At 40.3% G+C, this 20284-nt stretch overlaps 2 protein-coding genes across 2 annotated transcripts in view; both read left to right on the forward strand.

The window, feature by feature from the left end:
• The first annotated feature begins 2082 nt into the window (after positions 1–2082).
• scn4bb (sodium channel, voltage-gated, type IV, beta b) lies at positions 2083–8601 on the forward strand. The gene is made up of 6 exons (XM_026328771.1): positions 2083–2358; positions 2583–2808; positions 6558–6721; positions 6821–7040; positions 7834–7963; positions 8170–8601. The coding sequence occupies exons 2-6, from the start codon at positions 2724–2726 to the stop codon at positions 8264–8266; spliced, it is 696 nt and encodes a 231-aa protein (XP_026184556.1). The 5' UTR covers positions 2083–2358; positions 2583–2723; the 3' UTR covers positions 8267–8601.
• Positions 8602–14665: 6064 nt separating this feature from the next.
• Positions 14666–20284, forward strand: part of LOC113142975 (Down syndrome cell adhesion molecule-like protein 1 homolog) — a 43573-nt gene continuing 37954 nt past the window's right edge. The window contains 2 exon segments of the mRNA XM_033325546.1: positions 14666–14821; positions 14823–14925. Coding sequence (XP_033181437.1) covers positions 14702–14821; positions 14823–14925 — 223 coding nt within the window. The 5' untranslated portion in view covers positions 14666–14701.

The following is a 20284-nucleotide window of genomic DNA, read 5'->3' on the forward strand; positions in this document are numbered from 1 at the left end:
AGAATATTCTTCCAGCACTGTTTTCCCTTTTTATTGTGGATAAACAAGCTATTACTCTAACAATGTACTGTAAGAGCCAAGATGTGCATCCTTCCTTAGAGAAGTACACATTTTGCTGCAGTAATACCAAATGACACCTCGATGCTGTTACAGCTGAGGGTGCAACTATGGCTACTCCACTATATATAGCAATATAGGACACATACTAATGAATATCTGTGCAGTACATATTATGTGGTTATACGTGAGTGGGTATGATTATCCATGGGCACATTGTGTAGTTACAGTTGTCCTGCACAGGTCTGCAGCAGCAACCTGTCTTTCTGCAGCAAAATGCTGTTGTTTTTTTTTTTTTTTTCTTATTGCAGTTCTGGAAGAGTTCCCACTGCTGCTGCATTGATACCACAGTGGAGGGGGGCTGTAGAGGAGAGCGATGAGCCAGCAGCCCAGCCATACTATCTCTCACTTAGACTTTTACCCCCATGAACTATCCCTCAATGCTATTGCACCTACTGTCACCTCACAGATTCAGAGAGGTGGCCCAGATCAATGATGATTGCCGACATAGATTTGGATTCCTCAGGCTACTTTTCTCTCATGCCCTCTAGGTGAAATCAGTCTCATATTGTTTAGTCAAACACAGCAGGTATAACTTTGTTCACTAAAGAAGCTGAAAAATAGGATTTCTCAGCTGGTAAACTTGGATGTGAGAATGATATGATAAAAACATGAAATGATCTGCCCTCATTGGTACGGAGCATGTCGCATAAAAAAAAAATCAAATTCCAGACACTCAAATGGATGGTAAGAAATGAAAAGGCTTTTAATAAACAGACCAACACATATCAGCTTATCTACATTATGAGACAGTTGTCTGGTATCTGTCTCTAAGTCTGCAAATGTTAATGTGTCGGTGTGAACCTCAGTGAACAGTTGCAAATGAAGGAGCAGTTGTCCATCTGTCCTACTGTCTGTCTAACTCTAACTCAAATAGCATGGTCCCTGTAATTCTCCTTTGCTCCACTCTGTTTCACCTCTTACCAAATGCTTTTCTCTAATTAATTTGCAATAAGCCATTATTAACGTTATACTCCATCCATTACTTTCTATTTACAGTAATGGATGTACTTTGACAGGCACATAGTCTTGAGTGTATGAATGCAACATCAGACAAGTGTAAGACTGACTAATAAAATCTGGAAACTCTGAGCTAAGCACTTCCTCCATCATGTCCTGCAGTGAATAGTGCAGCTACAAGGCATTGGTCATCTGTTGTTGGCTCATGTATTCATGTCTGTGAAAAATGACTGCACATGCTGCCTCATATCCTAATGCACCTCCAGCTGCAACACATTCAACACAAGAGCGTAATGAATAGCCCGTAACATGCCAGAAAGTTTGACCTTCTGGATGTTTGCTGGGACATACAGCACACACATACACACAGCATCAGCAGCTGGGGATGTTGATTATCCTGATCCAAGGAAACATGAGTCACAGTCTGCCTTTCAGGAAAAGAAGACAGGAGAAAAGCAAATCTGTCAGGGGACTGATAAGTGTAAGAGGAAAGAGAAAAGAATGGACAAGTTTTCAAAGTCACATCACAATGAAAACAGCACGTTTTAAATTGTGATTGTAGACTGGAGGAACTACTGTACTGTTGTTGAGTTTTGATACCTTAAATGTGATACTATGAGTTTTTTTTTGGTTTTTATGAATGGGGCATCTAGACACGGGGCTGTGTGTCTGGTCCGGCCCTGGGGCTGCAATTCAAAACCCTCCCCATCCTTCCCATCAACCTGCACTGCAGAACTTTTCTCTGATCTTCCACTCTGACAAAAGTCCCTGAGTCTGCATTCATGCCCCAAGTCAGGTGGTGGGGAGGAGGATGAGGGAGAGGAGAGGGGGGGAGTAGCAGAGAGAGGAGGAGTGAATGAGGGTGATGGAGGAGAGAAAGAGAATTAGACAGAATGGAGGCAGGTAAGGGAGGGGAGACACGGGGATAATGGGAGAAAGGGAGGTGGCGTGCAGCTGAAGGAGAGGACAGGGAAAAGTTGTGAAATAGCCAGAGGGACAGGCAGGGAGAAGAGTCAGTTTCACTGGGGCTCTGTTCAGGGGGAATGAAAGCAGCTGCTTTTCCTCCTGTACTTCCGTCTCTCTACATTTCTGTCTGTCTGTCTGTCTGTCTGGTCTCCCCTCTCACTGCAAAGTGGCTGTCTCTGCAGTGTAAGTGCAGGCTGGTGGATTCTCCTTGAGTGAACCCTGACTGTGCGCAGAGAACGGTCGCTGTCCACACACACAGACTCAGCTGTGCAAGCAGCCTGCCAGCCTCTGAGTGAACACCGGCTGTACGAGCAGGTAGGCAAGAGCGAACTTCAACTGTACTTACTGCAGTATCAGGTTTCTTCTTTTGTACAGTGTGTACAGATGCAAGCGAGCAGGGAACACACTGTATCTGTACAAAAATGACTTTTTACATTCTTGTCTGTTTTTATAGTGACTCCATTTCCTGTTTTAAGATTTCATTTGATGATTTTTTTCCTTTGTCCTTTTCTCTTTGTTTATCTTTCCCCCTCATCCAGCTGTGTCCTGTTGGTAGCTGCTTCCACAGAGGAGTGCTGTTAGGTCAGGCTCACAAGCCCCAGGACTACTGTAGGTGTAGCGTTCCCAGATCCAGGGCTGGATCCTGCAGCACTATTTGTTTTGGAGCAGATCTGGCTGCAATGGATGTCCAGTGGGTTAGGGTGGAACCTCCGAAGCTGGGCCCTCGGAACTCGGCTGTAGGCCTGTTCTTCTCTATGCTGCTTGGTAATGTCTATTTTTCACTTTCACGTAACTTTGCTTTGTTTGCTCTGAGGTCATTAAGCCAACAAGCTCAGTGCCAAAAAATCTTTTTTTCTCATTCCTTTTTGACTGTGTCCACAGTGAATGTTTGTGTTGTTGAACAGTGATGCCACGGCTTTTCCAGATCTGACCTTCAATTGCTTCTGACCTATGTACAGTAGCTTTTAGCTGCATGTGCATTTATTACATGTGACGCTACTATGGCCAGAAAAAACACAGAAAGGGCAAGGTTATGAAGGTTTCATGAAAATCTAAAACTGTATGGAACAAGGTGAATTGTTGGTATAGTTGTACTTTAGATGATGCAATCTAACATTTTCACATCATGTTTGGTGATTATTGGTTTGGGCTGTGACTGTGTGCCCACAAAGGAACTCTCAGCAGTGTAAAGTGACTTTATGATGTAAGGGCTGTGGCAGACTGGAAGCACTGTATGCCCTGCTATTCAAAGCATATTGTGCTGGACTGGACGTGCATCTGCATTAATGAGGCATGAGTCGGTTGGAGCAGTGTCCAGGAAACTGCCTTCTTTGTTTTTGTCACAAACTGAATGAATGAAGTCATTGTGACTGAAGAGTATTTTTACAGGGACAGTAATGGAACAGTACAGTAGGAAACTGGATGTGAGACAGTGGTGATAACCTCTAGCCATGTGAATTAGTATGTGGTAGATATACAATAAAAGGGATGTGAGTACTGGATTATGTAAACTTTAGATGACACCTAACCAGGAAACCTTGAACGATGTGTTTGCATATCCTTTCCAAAGAAATGCACAGATAAAGCCTCCTATTAGAACCAGTGACCCAGTATTAGCTTGAAATAATCAATAACAGAAAATTCACACTGATGCATTTAGACACATGGGTTGAGTTTTCAGTGGCATTGCTTTGCTAGGTTAATGTTTCTTTATTTATTTTGTAGATATTTGTTTGTCACACGTGTTGTCTTTAGAATGAACAACAAATATTTTGGCTGTGATGGACTGGTGACGTGTCCAGGGCGTACCCCTGCCTTTCATCCAAAGAGAGCTGAGATAGGCTCCAGCACCCTAAACAGGAATAAGCGGGTATAGCTAATGGATGGATGGAGCAAACATTTTGATCACCGACCACAAAAACTGCATGGTAGACTTCATCAGCAGATGCAGGTGGCCAAAGAGCTGAGACAAAGATGCTACAGCAGATAAAAACTGTAAGCAGCGTCATCATATTCTGAAAACCACCACATTTGTTTTTCATTGTATCAGGCTATGAGGTGGTTAAGAAAGTAGCTCTCTGACTCAGAAGAGAACAGAGCAATACTGATCATAATGTCTCTGCACTTTAGCTTCTGAACATTTCTGAATTGAATTTTGTTCCATGCTGTGATGCATATATAGTTCTCATATAGCATAACATGTCCTTTAAAACTAAATGTCAGGTCTTAAACTCTTAAAGAAATTCTATCTAGTGCCATTTATGCAAGCTTTACATTTGACTATAGGTGGTATTTTTGTAGTTGGTAATATGGGCATTCATGTATTTTGTGAAATGATCATATACATTTATGTATTCATTAAAAAGCTGTTGATATAAAAAGTTCATATAAGTAGGCTAGAAACTGGAGCACCACTGTTCTACTTTTATCTGAATCACCACGACATACAAAACAAGATTTTTTTTTGTAAATACCTAGATAAGGAATTCAAAAAGACAGGGTGTACAGGGGGCTGCTGATTTAAAGGGAAAGTAGCGTTTGTCAGAAACAAAACACAAGAATCTTGAAAATGGAATAAATGCTTTATTATTGCATTTCTTCTTGTTTTGTTCTTGGCCTCCTGTCAGCAGCTTTAAAGAGACTGGGCACTCTAATGGAAAGAAAATATTGTAAGGACAGGGGGATACGAAGCAGAAGTTGAAAACAATGGGAATGTAATATTGTAAAAAAATATTGCAAGAGGGCTTCAGTGACTTTACAAATGTGGGCGAGGAAAGAGACAGGAGAAGTGATGCAGCTTCTCTCTCGCCACTGTTACTGTCACTCTTTTTGCAAGCTCACTGTGCTGCATTGGCCCAGCTGAGAGAATGAGAGTGAGTTCACAAGATAGCAAGAGTGAGACTAGAGTGAATCAATAACATTCCCACCTACAGCATTCCCTCCTTCGCTCTTCTTAGAAATGTTATTCCCTATTTGCTGCAGATGGCTGTCAGGCATTGACCTTGACCATATTAAGAGCTAAGTGTAACACAGGGTGCACAAAAGACAGGGCTGAATCCTGGAAGTATTAGAAAGTGCAGATAATGTTACAAATGTTCCTGCAACCATTGATCATGTTCAGGCATAAGTCTGGATAGAGCCTCTGCATCTCTGTACTGCTGTAGTTCTGCACAGCAGCTTATCAGCATGTAGTTTACAGCTCACGCACTAGGTGGAAGCATTAAGCACAAGAGACTTTAATGATGTAAAAGAGGGAGAGAGGAGGCCTAGAGCTTGTCTTCAAGCTGCTGAAATTATATACTGTAGCTCTGTGCCACCTGTGACCTTGACGTACGCCTCATGATAGCACTCAGCAGCTAAATGAGAAGAATACCTGCCAGGTCTGTAATTAAAAGGGAAATAGGAAAAGACAAATGATAAAAAAGCCCCATCTTCATTTGTCAAAATTTGATTTAATCACTGTGACTCTCCTGATGCTGTCCAACTCTGGTCCTGGTGTACAGTTACAGTTTTTGCACGGAGTAGCACTTTGTCCTCTCGTATGTGCACTAATGTCCCAGCAAGGACTTTGTGGTGCCGTGTTATTGAGGGCTTGACTCATCAAAGACCAACAAGACATACAGTATGTTGTGATGCATTACTAAGACCGTGTGAATGTAACCTTAAAGGTAAATATGATAAGCACTCAATTATGGATGGCAATTAAATTGTCCTATTATGTGAGTGTGTTTGTATGTTCACTTAAAGGAGGGGTGCTCAGAAGGTTGCATTTAGAAATCTCACCACGAAATGCTGCTCAATCTTTCACCTTGTACATGCTGCACCTTTAAATAGTCTCAAAGACTTGAATGACCAGGTGATTTAAATGAATTAATGCTACAGAACTTTTTACTGTACATTAGTGACAGTACTGAACAGCACATGCAAGTTATCAGTGTTATGTTCCAGACTTTCTGAAGACATTCACATCAGCTGATAAGTAAACCAGACTGACTGTGATGTGAGCAAAACAAGTTGATGGAGTGTGTGCAAGTATTGTCAGTGACAGGGTTTCAGTTTGGACTTTTTCAAGGATACATTTTATCTAGTGCTGTCTTGGCTTATATAAACCATATTGCAATAAAACCAATTAGATGTGTTTTATTCTTTTCTCAGCACAATGAAAATTAAAGGTTGAGGATTTATTTTACCGTGACACCTCGATTGCTATCTATTTAATGATCGCACAAACAGAAATAATGTCAGTCAGATGAATGATGTTGCTTTTTCTTCTAGGACTGTGTATGCTGAAAATAATGGAACAGTTTGACATTTGGAAAAATGCTGATGTGCTTTTTTTTTTTTTTTTACTGAGAGTTAAGAAAAGACTGATACATAAGTTATTTTGTGTAAAAACACATCGACGGCCAGCAGCTGATTGGTTTATCTTAGCATAAACAGGAGTAAAATCCAGATTAGCTCTTTCTAGTATTTATGCTGAGTAAAGTCAACCAGGTACTACCCTTCCTCCTCAGGTGTGTGGTACGCTCAGGCCCTTGAGATGTCAGTAGGGAAGGTGCCTTTCCTGGAGGCAGTGAACGGCAGCACTGTCATGCTGCCTTGCAGTTACTCAAGCTGTATCGGCATCGAGAACCTCTACTTCAACTGGCAGTTCAATGACAACGGCACCATGCACAAGGTAGGACCCTTCTGTCTGAGAGACTTCGATGTGGGTTCAGGTTTTGGCAACTCTTCAGTTCTAGTTGTGGATGACTTGCCAGCTTTCTGGTCCATTCAGGTGTGCGAGTCGGTGATACCATCACAGGGTGTGGAGCCACATGTAAGTATATATCGAGAACGGGTGGAGTTTGTGGGGAAGAATCGTGACAGCAACATTTCCATCTTGCTGTGGAACATCACATTTGAGGATGGAGGCCAATACACTTGTTTTGGACTCAACCCAAAAGAAAAGGGCAAGAACCACAGTGCTATCTTCAACCTCATTGTGGTGGATGAATGTGAGTAGGCAAAAAATCCACAAAAATCACAAAAAATCCAAATCTAAAAATCCACCTGTTATGTGTGCTGACATGTGACAGAGTGCTCTAGTTCATTTTTCTTTCCTTTTTTCCAAATACTACAAACTAATTTATAAGTTATCTGCTCAACAATCTCAATAATCTCTCCACCGCTCTCAGTGTCTAAAATTAACCCAGTTAGTCATAAAACTGAAAAGTCTCACAACACACCCCTATAGATATTACTAGTTGAACTATGTAGCTTGAGATACTATGAGCAGCAATTCACTGCATTCATTTACTACATTCATTACAGAGAAGACATAATAAATCAGGACAATCACCTGAGGAAAACTCAATCCTGCAAATAAATCATGCAGAAGGAACATAAATCCTGAGGTGACAGTAAGATATGAAATAAACTGACTTTAGTGCTCGTTTACTTTGTGGATTTGACTCATTTATCCAGTTTGCTGTTTTCTATTTTCACAGACTAAAAGGTGCAAATGCTTCTGATTGGTCAGTCAAGGAGAGTTCATAATCCTTCTTTCCTACAAAATGTACTTAAAATCATGCAATTCTTGTTTATCACTTTGAACAGATTTCAGTCTTGTTTTTTAAGTGTCTGATAACATCTTGTAAGCACATTAAATCTTAATGAGTCTAAAAAGACCAGATGTCATATGACACACAGCAATGATTTTGTATATAGATTGAAATGAATATTTTTTGTCTTTCAGAAATCATACAATAGGGGCAAATAAACTCTCTATATGTATATTTTTCCTTGCAGTGCGGATGGTGGACAACACATTGACCATCATCATAGCCTCAGCTGTGGGCGGAGCTATTGCCTTGTTGATGGGCTTCATGTTGCTCAAGAACTTCACTCTCTTTGTCCTTTCCAAGCTTGAGGAAAAAAAGTGCGTCCTCCCATTCACTAAGATCTTTATCACCAATTGAAGCATTTCAGTTTCATACAGTTCATACAGTTTCATCAATGCATGTCCAAATAACTCACATACTATATGCTGAAGTAAATAATGCAAGCTCGAAGTGTTTCTTTGAGCTGCTGTGTGTTTGCAGTTCTGACTTTGTCTTCTTCTTTTTTCCTCCGACGCCACTGCAGTAAGGAGTGCCTTGTAACTTCATCAGGGATTGACAACACAGAAAATGGCCTCTCAGGATCCAAAGCTGATTCAAAAGCAACACCAAAAAAGAAATGAGAAAGTGCGTGTATGTAAAACCACTTGATTTCTCATATTTATGTATATTCTTTGCATATATTTGGATATGCACACAAATCTGGACAAATGCAAGATAATTAGTTCACATTGGGATATTAAAAACTCCTGGCTGTGGGAATGTATACATATGCACAAATGTGCACTGAACATATGTGAGTGTGCAGATGATATACAACTAAAGAATGTGCAAATCATTGAGGACACACAAAATGATTAAAAACGCACATATAATTTAATCGTTAACATCTAAAAGAGGGCAGCACGGTGGATTGGTGGTTAGCACTGTTGCCTCGCAGCAAGAAGGCTCCTGGTTTGAAACCCAGCAGGGACCTTTCTGTGTGGAGTTTGCATGTTCTCCCTGTGCTTGTGTGGGTTTTCTCCAGGTACTCTGGTTTCCTCCCACAGTCCAAAAACATGTATGTCAGGTTGATTGGTGACTCTAAATTGCCCATAGGAGTGAGTGTGAGTGTATGAGGTTGTTTGTCTCTATGTGGCCCTGTGATGGACTGGTGACCTGTCCAGGGTGTACCCCTGCCTTCCACCCAGAGAGAAAAAATCTAAATATACTTATCAATTTAAAAATTTAGTCTAGTTATTATTAGAACCTATAAGGTTTAATTTAACTGATTTGTTCTCACTATTTCTATAGATTCTGCACAGAGATGAGATTTGTGAACTGATGGATGATTAGTCATTCCAATCATTACCTCCAGCAAAAGCCATCATCTGATTTATACTTGCCTGGCAGATAAACAAAATGATTGTTACTCTATCCTTTGACATAAATTTTTCTTATTGGTATTACTTTTAATACACCATGAAGAGCCAAGTTCATTTTCAGTGTAGAAATGGGGGTACATACTGACAAAGAGTGTAATGCACTGAGTAGGGGCTCAGCAAATAAGCTATAAATTTAATTATAGTGATTTTTTTAAATTTGTGTGCACAAGTTATAATATTATGTGGATTTATTACTAAAGTGTATAAAACAGTTGTATGCCATTGCACAGATATGCACTGTTTAAAGTACATTGTTGCCATGATATTGTATACTGCCACAGCCAGAATACAATATAAGCTTAATCTTTGACTGTTTTACACCTGAAGTCGAAACAAAAATACTTCTTTGTTAAATGCTTGTAACAGGGAATAATGCAATGCAGTAACAGCTGCGCTGAATCCTTCTAAATTCACAATATCCTTTTAATACCATGGTGAACTTAGTCAAAATCAGTATCTGATTTTGAAATTTGTCCTTTATTTTCAAGCTCCACAAAACACCCAGAATAGTGTGTGATATAATTAAACTGTGGCAAAACAAACTGGGATTTAAGTTATATAAATACAAAGGTTATATTCACCTAAAATTGTAGGATTTAGCCCATTTCTTCAGCTTGTTTCTTCTCTTTGCTTGATATAAAACACATGTGCCTGTTAGTGCTTCTCTGATCCTCTGTCTGTGAGGATGACTACATATTGCAACACAGTTTATAAAACTCAGCAAATAGTAATGATACAACAAGCTTATGACTTTAAATGATAGACAATCCCGTGACACCCCCCCCCCCCCCCCCCCCCACTCCCTGAACCCCTAGAAAAATGAATGACCCTCTGATAATGCTGCTTCTAAGACAAATAACCAATGCATTTAAGCATGTGCAATATGGGGTAGATTTTAGACACAGTGCTTAAAAACAGACACACATACTGAAAAAAAAAACAAAACATGCAAATATACTAATACAGGTACTGTACATCAGTTTTAAGGTTAACTGTAACTCCCATTTTATGCCATACTGGTTTCATTGTGCTAACCCTAGCTATGGCTAAGCACTATTTGATGATGTAGCCCTGGACACTTTTAGCCTGGATGAGGCTCAACATATTCCCTTTGCATAGTCTATACCTCTTCATGGAAATGGCTCTTTTCTCCCAAATACTGGTCAGTGTTTTACTCCCGGCAATAAATCATTTTTATGTGCTGCACTGCAGTGAAAAAGATAAAACTGGTTGCCATGCCCATGGATACAGTAAATGATCCATAAATCTATATTTTAAATGATCATAGGCTCAGATCTCAGATAGCAGGCTGAGAAAGGGGGCTGTGGTTCAAGTACTGTATAAACCCTGTTTGAGCAGAAAACAAGCGAAGTGATGCCAGTGTAAGCCACAGACTGTGCCAAACAGGGATGTTTCCTACTGAGCGTCACATCTGGAAATGAATGTATGTGCATCAACCTGAAATGATGAAGTACTATTTAAAGCTGCATTTACAATCTACATCTGTTGCACATTCAAGACACTGAATGTTTGTCGGTAAAACAAGAAATACCTCTTGAGAGTGGGACAGATATGTGAGTACACAGGTCAGATATAAACATACCTCCTCAGTCAAAACAGGTGTTAAATGAACTTATTGTACAGTGAAGTGTGAAGTATTGTGCCTCCGGTCTTAATTCAGTGACTTGAAGCAATATATTATGAAGTGGATATTCTAGGCACTTTAACAAAAGATGTATATTTTTGTGTATATATGATATAGATCAGTGTTCGTTTGTCACACTGTTCATCCACACTTGATCAGAAGACTCAGTCAGATGCTTATTTTCTTTAATGTCCCATGAAATAATATTGTTAGATACTCAGTGTTCCTGTTGAAATAGCCTTAAATGGTGAGCATAAAAGTCTAGTTTGACATTCTGGGTTATACGTTTCTCTTGCTGAGAAAGCTTGATAGCACTTTCCTCATTTCTCATTTCTATATTCTATAAGTTGGTGAAATTTTTGTTTGTTTGTTTTTGTCTTTCTAATTTTATATTTCATGTTGGGGGGGCAGCACAGTGTCTGAGTGGTTAGCAATGTTGCCTCACAGCAAGAAGGTCCTGGGTTCAAAACCCATCAGGGACCTTTCTGTGTGGAGTTTTCATGTTCTCCCTGTGCGTGTGTGGGTTTTCTCCAGGTACTCTGGTCTCCTCCCACAGTCCAAAAACATGTATGTCAGGTTGATTGGTGACTCTAAATTGCCCATAGGAGTGAGTGTGAGTGTGTGAGGTTGTTTGTCTCTATGTGGCCCTGAGATGGACTGGTGACCTGTCCAGGGTGGACCCCTGCCTTTCACCCAAAGAGAGCTGGGATAGGCTCCAGCAGATCCCTGTGACCCTAAAGAGGAATAAGCAGGTGTAGAAGATGGATGGATGGATGGATGGATTACACTATGGAGAGTCAAGATAGCAGCAAGCTAATAGCAGAAAAGATACTAATTGCTAATTCTAACCTCATCAATGCTCAGTCTTAAAGAGGAGTCTGCAATGTTTCATGAGTATATTCACATATGAAAAGATTAATATTAAATTACCAACAACAAATTATTCAAAGTGCAAATTCATGAATTATGATGCATGAATGTCAGAACGCTCTAATAATTAACACATTATTATTTCTTTTATCTGTACAAACATTGGACTGTAGAAATGAGAAGCTGAGCTTTTTTAGGATTATGTACAGGACTACTTCTTGTCTGATGTGTGTTTGTTATCATGTGTTAGAGAGCCAGGTTAGCTAGTTCCCCGAGTTTCCAGTGTTTAAACTAAGCAAAGTGAACTGTCTTTCGGCTGAGCCTTACCAAGCGGCTTCTTATTTAGCAGCTTCATGTTTTTGACTTTTACATTTCATTTCATGTGATCTTTGTGAAAGATATTGCAGATATACAAGAAGGAGAAATATTATGGATGATATGCTTTTGTCTTATGTTTGTTTCACATTTGAGCTGTAAAGTGTTAAAGTATCATAATATCATATCATTTAAAAGTAGAAAAGTGTGTTTTCTCTGACAGCATAGAGTCAATGAATGGAGAAAACAAAGGTTTGGGTTATTTTAGAGAGTGTGTTAGTGCAGGCCTTATGATGATAAGCAACTCTATGCAAATCGCAACATGAGTGAAAACAGTTTTTCACACTGCACCTTTGAGTTACTGTAAGCAATACAACTGTAGGAGAGTTCCTGGATCAGGGAGACGCGTTGATGAGCTGCAGGGTGAATAGAGACCACCCACAGAGGAGTGTGGAGCCCCTGTACTCGATCAGACCATGCAGAGCGTATAGACTCACCAAGTCACGCTCTACTGCTGCACTCTGCACACAACTATACAGTACAGCTATGATGCTCTTGCTCACCCTCAAATGATGTCCCCATTTCCCCCCTCTCACCTGTGCATATCAATTCTCAAGCTTTATTATAAAAACTTGAAACCTAATAAAGTTTGGAATAAAATCTGTTTGGTCCTTGTGATTCTTTGATAGACTCGATTTTTGTCAGCATTGCCTCCCGTTGGGCAGAGAGAGGAAGAACAATCAAGTCAGACCATAAACATACACTTAAAAATGTCTACCTTAAAGTAACACTCTACTGATTTCATACACACACTGTTGTCTAATCATGGGAAGTATTGTCCAGCCTGTAAAAGCAGGTAGTAATGTCTCCTGTGGCTTGAGACTGTGAGAAAATGGCATGGTATTATCAAGTTTAGCTTAGCTTATGCTCCAAGACTGTAAACTTTAAACGGAGGGTTTGCATTACTGGCCACATGTAGGTTGAAAAATATGGGTATTTGCAGATTTACAGGTTAATGAAACATACTATTAAGTACTTTGAGTGTAGTATTTTCAAAGCTCATACTAGCAACTAAAAGTCAGGTTCACTACTGTTGCACAGTTTCCCCCCATTGTTTTCTAAATCTTCTCTAGCAAGACCACAATTTTATGGAAATGTCAAACAAAATTACTGGATTGTCCCTTTATTATGTCAGAGATTTTCATGAAAGTAAATCTTGACTTTGTCAATATTTTTCCCGAGTAGCCATTTAATGTATTTACATTCTGTAATGAGGTATAGAAGTTTTTATCACTAGTGTTAGAGTCTGCTGTTCTCTCCCCAGGATTCAAATTACTGACAAAATTCAGTATATAAAAATCAAATCTTCATCTGGGGTTTAGATTATTTAGATTACCTGGTCACTCTGATCATCCTTCAGGTACATTTACATGAACGTGGAAGTGTTGGTCCATTTGCATGTCTGTTGTAAGTTCAACCAGCAGATGTCAGCAGTGATCTGCAAGTGAAGTCAGAAGGCTGAACTGCAGGACTGACCTTTTCTCCAAGTTAATAAAGTTTAAAGACAGCAGAGTTACACTGAGTGACCTTTGACCCCTGAGCATTTAGACATTTACATTATTGCCACTTCTGCCTTAGTAACTGCTGTTGACTTTTCAGAGTTGTGTCCTTAAATGTTTCACTCTTGAACAGGTTAAATATAAAAATAATGAATAGGAAAATGATTTTTTAGTATTTTATAGTTAATGAATTGGTTAATTAATTACATGTATATTAATTCAATACTAATAAAATGCACATTAATATTCTTATTTCTGGTGTGAAAGAGAATCTTTTCTTTAAAAAAACCCCATCAGACTCCGGACTGTTGTCAACCTGCTGTGTGAAGTTTGAGGACAGTGAATTAAATACGTGTCAGTGAGTCTATAATCTAATGCTATATTTAATATCAATAACTGTATTTTAATGAAGACAAATCAGCGACAGAAACATTTCAAAGCATTTTCGGTTTTCCCTGTTCGTCCTTTGTAAAGTGAATTTATCAGCTCAGCGCACAAAGTTTTTCCAATGAAATGTCTTTTTCTGGGGTTTTTTTCTGTGCCCCGGGTTTAAGCGATTGCTGCCGAAGATGCAGCCACAGTGACTTCCAATATTCAGTGAGGTGGGAGTGCCCCACAACTTATCTCTCACCATTAATTTGCGCTTATGCGGTGGAGCTTTCGCGTCAGGCGCAACAGAAAAGAGAAACTAGCACCATGGAAAGTTGCGCGCTGTTCTGTAAGAACTGACTTTGCCAAAAATCGTTTTATATTTTGATTATTAACCTGCTGTGGTTTTTTTTTTTACCTGTTTTGTGCCGTGCCCCTCACCCCGCTACTCTTTCTCCCTCCCCCCCTTCCTCTCTCTGCAGTGCATTTCTGTGCGCAAATGTCTACGCGCGTTTCATGGCTCCGAAAGACAAAGAAAAAACATTTTCACTCTGTGGCGGAGCTTTACCTCACTGTAACTAAAGCCTCGACTCAGAGGAAAACACAACACATTTTTTGCAATGTAGATCCATATTGCGCAAAGAAAAGCGGTCATCAGGGGCGCACAGGTGGGTGCGCTCTCCAAGGTGCCAGCAGATCCGTCTGCGCTGTTTCGCCGCTCACACATTCTGGCAGTTTGGACACAACCGAACCAAAATCCACTTTTGAGCTCAAAATAACCCTCGGCTTTGCTCAGAGCCATCGTTGAGCGGTGTTTGATTAGTGTAGGGAGGATGGATTTGTATACATGGTAGTCATGAGAGGAGAGGAGGGGACATGGGCGGGGCTGAGGCGCCTCTCATTTCCCCTCCATGCTTAGCGGGGCAGCAGGGCTGGAGAGACCTCCGGGGAGCACAGTCGCCAGTCCAGCACGGAGACCCTCCTGGCCAAAAAAACCGCGCCTCACACTTGCCAGGATTGCCAAATATTCCTGAAAAATATACCTGCTATTTATGGCATGTGGCTTGTAACTTTACTCCTGCTGTACTCTCTCCAAGAAGGTAGGGGAAAAAGAAATGTTTGGAATATTTCACATCCTGTGCATCGAGCGCTGGAGTCTTACTCTTTTTTAAGTTGATTGAAAAGTGATAATCGAAACCTGCATTAATTTGAAGCTTTCAATGAAATCTGTGGCTTGTGCTTTGATGTGTCATCGGATGCTTTGCAATGAGGAATTGGTTGAAAATTGTTCCTTAAATGAAAATGCGGCTGAACAGATAGAAATACAGCGCTGGGAAAGGTGTAAAGTCATTTTTCAAGTGTTTTTAGTGTGTTTTGTGGGTTTTTGTGCAGCGGCCTCAGATGGTGCTGATAGCACGGATTGTTTTCGCATTACCAACTCCAGTTATGAATATGTAAAATGGCTGAATAGGGAGAATGAGGTGCAAATACAGAGGGAGGGTGCGAGAGAAATCAAGACATGCATCGATTCCCATTTATATCAATTGATTATCAATTTTAGATCAAATTCCCTCAAAATGCTGCACTCCTGTAAAGTTTGGAGCGGGTTGCTTGTGATTTTTTTGTCATCTTGATGTTCTCATTGTGCAGCCTTTGCTAATTGCAGCTGTTTTGATGGACTGTATTTGGCACAAGCGCTTCATTCTACAGAGATGCTCTTTTTAAGGATGAGATTTTTTTAAAAGGCTTTTAATTCTTATTGTGTGTGATGGCAAATTGTTGCCATTTCAAATTGGATGATAAATAAAAGCGCCCCCTTCCCCCCGCCCCCCACAACGGCCTTATTAGTTTAATAGGTCTACACCCATATAAAGGCCATAATTAGTGCATTCAGATTTGTCCTCCTTATTTAATTCATTTCGGCTCTTCAGTTTTTTTTTCTCTCCTGTTTGATTTTATTTCTAAATGTAAAAGGCGGTCTATTTGTTTAAATGGATTGAATTGTCTTTCTTGTTCCGTATATGCAGCAAATCCCTGACCCTACTGCAAAGTTGATCTTCTGATATTCCAGTGCATTATAATAATCCCGAGCAAATCTGCGTCGAAAATAACAGAAATTCAACTCCACATGGGAGCGTTTTTAGGCCTTTGTGTGTAGCCTGCCTGTCTGTAGCCATGTTTAGGCTACATATTGTTTTGTCCTCATTAGCGCAGGGCCTGAGAAGGTGTCAATTTATTTATCAAACAGTCTGGGATGTGGTGAATTGACTGGAAGGAGGAATATGTGCAAACAAGCTGATCAAATTAGACCATCAGGTCCGTTTGAAATTTGAAGTTCTGTTTTTTTTTCTCACATCGGATTAATCATATTATTTCAGTCTAATATGTGAGAATATCAACTAGCCCTCAGACACATATGTGCTGTGTGTTTCCTACCCTGGTTGTGTTTTACTCAGCTCTCCGCCAATTGTCAAATGTTTTCTGCTGATTTATTGCAGTTGTTCCAAATGTGACTTCAGAGTCTCTCATATTAATATGCACAAATTTATTTCACCAAATGAGAAACTCCAGGGGCGTGGGTGAAGATGATAGACTTGCCCGGTCATGTTCCTCGCTAATGGCGCACCTGGACCCCGCGCGGACGCGTTCGCGCGTGTGCCAGCGCGTGCGTCACGGCTCGTATTTCTGTGTGTGTGTGTGTGTGTGTGTGTGTGTGTGTGTGCGATGGCGGGCGCGCGGAAGAGGGAACGTGACGGGGACACCCCACTTGGTGTTGTGAAATACTGGATGTTATGTCGGTGATTTACTTAAAAGAATCTTTACAAGAAAAAAATATACACGAATTGTTTGAAATTAAATCATGTCAGGCAGATCTTTGAAAAATGCTTTAAGTGTAGGCCTTAATACATATTAGATCACTATAAGTATATTTTTCAGTAAATCCAAATTGGTATAAAGGTGAATTTTATTGTTATTTATTTGGAAAACAAAAATGTGGCTATGATTCACAAATTTACTGTAAGTGTAATTGCAGTGGGTTTAAATAAAGTTTAATACATACAGGCCTGCTGTAGGCCTCTTAAGGACTTTAAATGTAACATCTAATTAATTAAATGGCATTTCTAAAATGATATGTGATATAACCTGAATTTTAACTGGAGGTGTGTAAACCAATAAAGTGATCTCTCAACATAGCACCCTTTGCCCACTCCACTTCACCCCCCTACAAATGGAAATATGCAAAAAATCCCCCCTTTTCCTCCCCTGTCCAATTCCCTGTGCTGCCTTTGCAAGTCTGCACAATTAAAGCTGCAATCTGAGCTATAGGCACCACTCAGTGACAGAGCTGTGTGCTGCACAGAGGTGCCAATCATTAGGCAGGCTGGGCACAGGCCTTCATTTTTTCCCAGCCCACACTGGGAATTAATTAATTTTATATTTAAAAATGCATAAACACCCATTTTAAACAGTCCTGGTTTTGATTAAGTTTACTTCAGGGACTTTAGGATATGATTCTAATTCTTGAAATTTGGACACAAGTATTTAAAAAAAATGTCTGCAAAGTGAATGTTGCAGGCAATTTGTAAAATAAAAAAAATAAAATAAAGTAATATATGTATATATATATATATATATATATATAATTACATCCACTACACTTTACACTTTAAAAATCAGCAGTTAAATGATATTTGTTAGCACAAATGCCATTTATCGTTTAATAATTAAGAAAGAAAAATACATGCACTCAAATTTTGATCAGTGTTGCTGCTGAATAGTTAGTGAAGTGCTGGTGTATGACTGTCAGCAAAGAAACAGCTCGTTGTACTTCCGAGTTCACCAATTGGATGTCACAACTCTGTCACCGCCATCCCTGCTCTGCCATTCGTCCTTAAATCCCTCATAAATCCCAGTGAGATTATAAATAAAAATTAATCATTAATTAACTAACAAGCAACAACAGAAGATGCAGATGAAAACCATTGATGGTAAGAAATGCTATTTTTTCCCCCCAACAAGAACTCTGGGTAACACCACACTGATGCTAAATTGAGCCAGACCTTCTCCAAATTTTATTGGATGCTGGGGCTGCACATTTTCGGAAGGAGGGTGTGTTCAGCAAATGTCAAATCTCTGAACCAAGTAGTTGTTTTTGTTGGATCTCTCTCTCTATCTCCATCTCTCTCTCCATCTCTCCCTCCCTCCATCGCTTCCTCTCGCAGTAACTCCCCTCCCTCTCTCTCCCTCATCACTAGGCAGAATTAAAGGTTGGGGGAGGGGCAGTTTATGCAGACTGTGCTGGGACTTGTGATCCACAGATTTGATATTCACATTAAGAGAGAAACTGGCTGCTTTGATGTGAGGGGGAGCAGGTCCCAGGGGACTGCTGAAGTAGCACACTTTTTTATTTTACTGACACAGCACGGGCCAGGGGGATGGGGGGAGGGGTGTGGGTGGGGCGGGGTGCAGATTGTTGGGGACAGGGTGTACAGAAAGACGGTGGGTGGGGAGCGGCGATACCCCTTTGCTGATTAGATGCAACCCCAACAACCTTCCCCCCTTCTTCTCCACCCACAAACCACCTACTTATGCCAGACCCTGAGGATTATCCATAAGCTTACACCTATCTTTATCCCCCTACATACCACCAATATTCAATTCACACTCCTCCGTACCAGTGCGTCTCCACCCACTTCCTCCCCTGCTGCTTTATGGAAACCCATGCAGTTTCAGTCCGTGTGACTGCTTATCAAAAACAAAATTCACAACTTTCCATCTCTAAAACACCTGAAGGATGAATGATGGAGAGACAGGCTGAAAGTGAAGACAGGACTTTGAGCCTGGTTTCAAGCTGTTTCCAAAATAGGAAATAGTGAAGGAGAGGTGGTGGGGGGGATTTTTTTGAGATCATAAGGCTGATGTACATGTTGCAGCTCTGTCAAGCTGAATCCTACTGTTGACCTTTACCACGCAACAGTTCATAAAAAAATCTAATAAAGTTGAAATGCTGGGAAAATGATTTTATTTTAAGGAAAGACGGGTGAGTGAAGAGGAAGAATATGTGGTGTTTTGCCTCTGGTTGGGCACAGGGATCGCTGGGTGTAAGAAAGTGTCTATGAGGTTTGTTTACCTCCTTATCACAATTCAGTTTTCAGCGTCAAGAGTGTGTGTGCGTGTACACTCCTGTGTGCAGTCACATCCTGGAGAGGCGTAGATCAGCTGCATTATGCATGATGAAACCTTGCATAGGTGATGACTTCTGCCTTGCTGACATACATATTCATGCATAGCTCTCTGGCAGGATGTATAAAGCAGTGACTGCAACTCTGACAGCTTAAGCTTTAGGTCTAGCAGTACCATCAGTGCTCCAAAACCTTCAGTGAGGGCTGGTTTTCTCTGTGGTGCTGTGCCTGAATGAGGCTGATGGAGCCTCTTGGGTGCAGGTGAGCTGCAGCAGCAGCACAAAACCCCCCACAGCTTCGGTCAATACTTTTATCAGAAAACTGACTAACCACATGTGTGCAAGGGTTAGATCTTTGTGGACATGCATAACTGAGAGAGGTGGTGTTGCAAAATGAACAGGGACTCCCACTGTATGTGTGGGATATAGTTGTCTCAAATTGTTAAAGCCCACTTGCAGGTTTAACATATATAGTGCCACATGAATCAGCATGGGATAAAGAAGTGTGGAAATAATTAGTCTCTTAATTGATTTGTTTGCCAGACACTTTGTGACATTTTAATTGTTTCAGTCACTTTTTAAGAAAAAGCACTATCTGCTTACAGTTTTCCTAATGTGGCATTTTGCAATTTATCTCTGTTTTCTATTGACTTCAGGAGAAAATCTCTGGATTTTGGGCGAAACGACCTTGTGAAGATGTGAGGACCTCATCTAGGGAAATGGAAATGATCAACCAATTAATCAACAAAATATTAAGAGATTAATCAATTAAAATAATTACAAGTGAGGGACTTGCAGCCTTAAATTAAAATTAAATGTAAACTAGCAGCGTGGCCTGATGGAACATAAACGTAACAAAGGAGTGTTTGAATGTTCAAATTTAAATTTATTTTTGTTAACTTGATGTAACTACAGTGAGCAGAGAATAATTTATCACCTAGTCTGGACCATAACAACCTATCTTTTAATTAATCCTTCGGACTGAAGGTTCCTGTAAGTATTAAACATAAGTGAGTGCAGACACTGAGAATCGTTATTTATGTTGATGCACTTGTGACCATAATAACTTAATGCCTTAGTCTTCCCATATCAGGACGTGTGAACAATGGATGTAGCTTCTGGTTGAGGATTTGTTGTTGTTTTAAAGAAAGTGTGAGCTCTGCCAGTCTGTCACAAACCAAGACTGTGCCAGTTGAGTCTTAGAGTTCACCCAGGTTGACGCACCTGTGATGCTGTGCCTGACCGCGCTTTTTCACTTTTCCAGTCTTCATCATATT

The sequence above is a fragment of the Mastacembelus armatus genome, chromosome 14 (assembly GCF_900324485.2).
Source record: "Mastacembelus armatus chromosome 14, fMasArm1.2, whole genome shotgun sequence".
In the NCBI taxonomy this organism is placed as follows: domain Eukaryota; kingdom Metazoa; phylum Chordata; class Actinopteri; order Synbranchiformes; family Mastacembelidae; genus Mastacembelus; species Mastacembelus armatus.

What these genes read in the sequence shown, in the direction of transcription:
- scn4bb (XM_026328771.1), top strand. Translation starts at nt 2,724, where the DNA reads ATGGATGTCCAGTGGGTTAGGGTGGAACCTCCGAAGCTGGGCCCTCGG. An exon ending in CCTCATTGTGGTGGATGAAT is followed by an intron (nt 7,041 to 7,833) that starts GTGAGTAGGCAA and finishes TTTTCCTTGCAG; the next exon opens with TGCGGATGGTGGACAACACA. An exon ending in TCCAAGCTTGAGGAAAAAAA is followed by an intron (nt 7,964 to 8,169) that starts GTGCGTCCTCCC and finishes ACGCCACTGCAG; the next exon opens with TAAGGAGTGCCTTGTAACTT.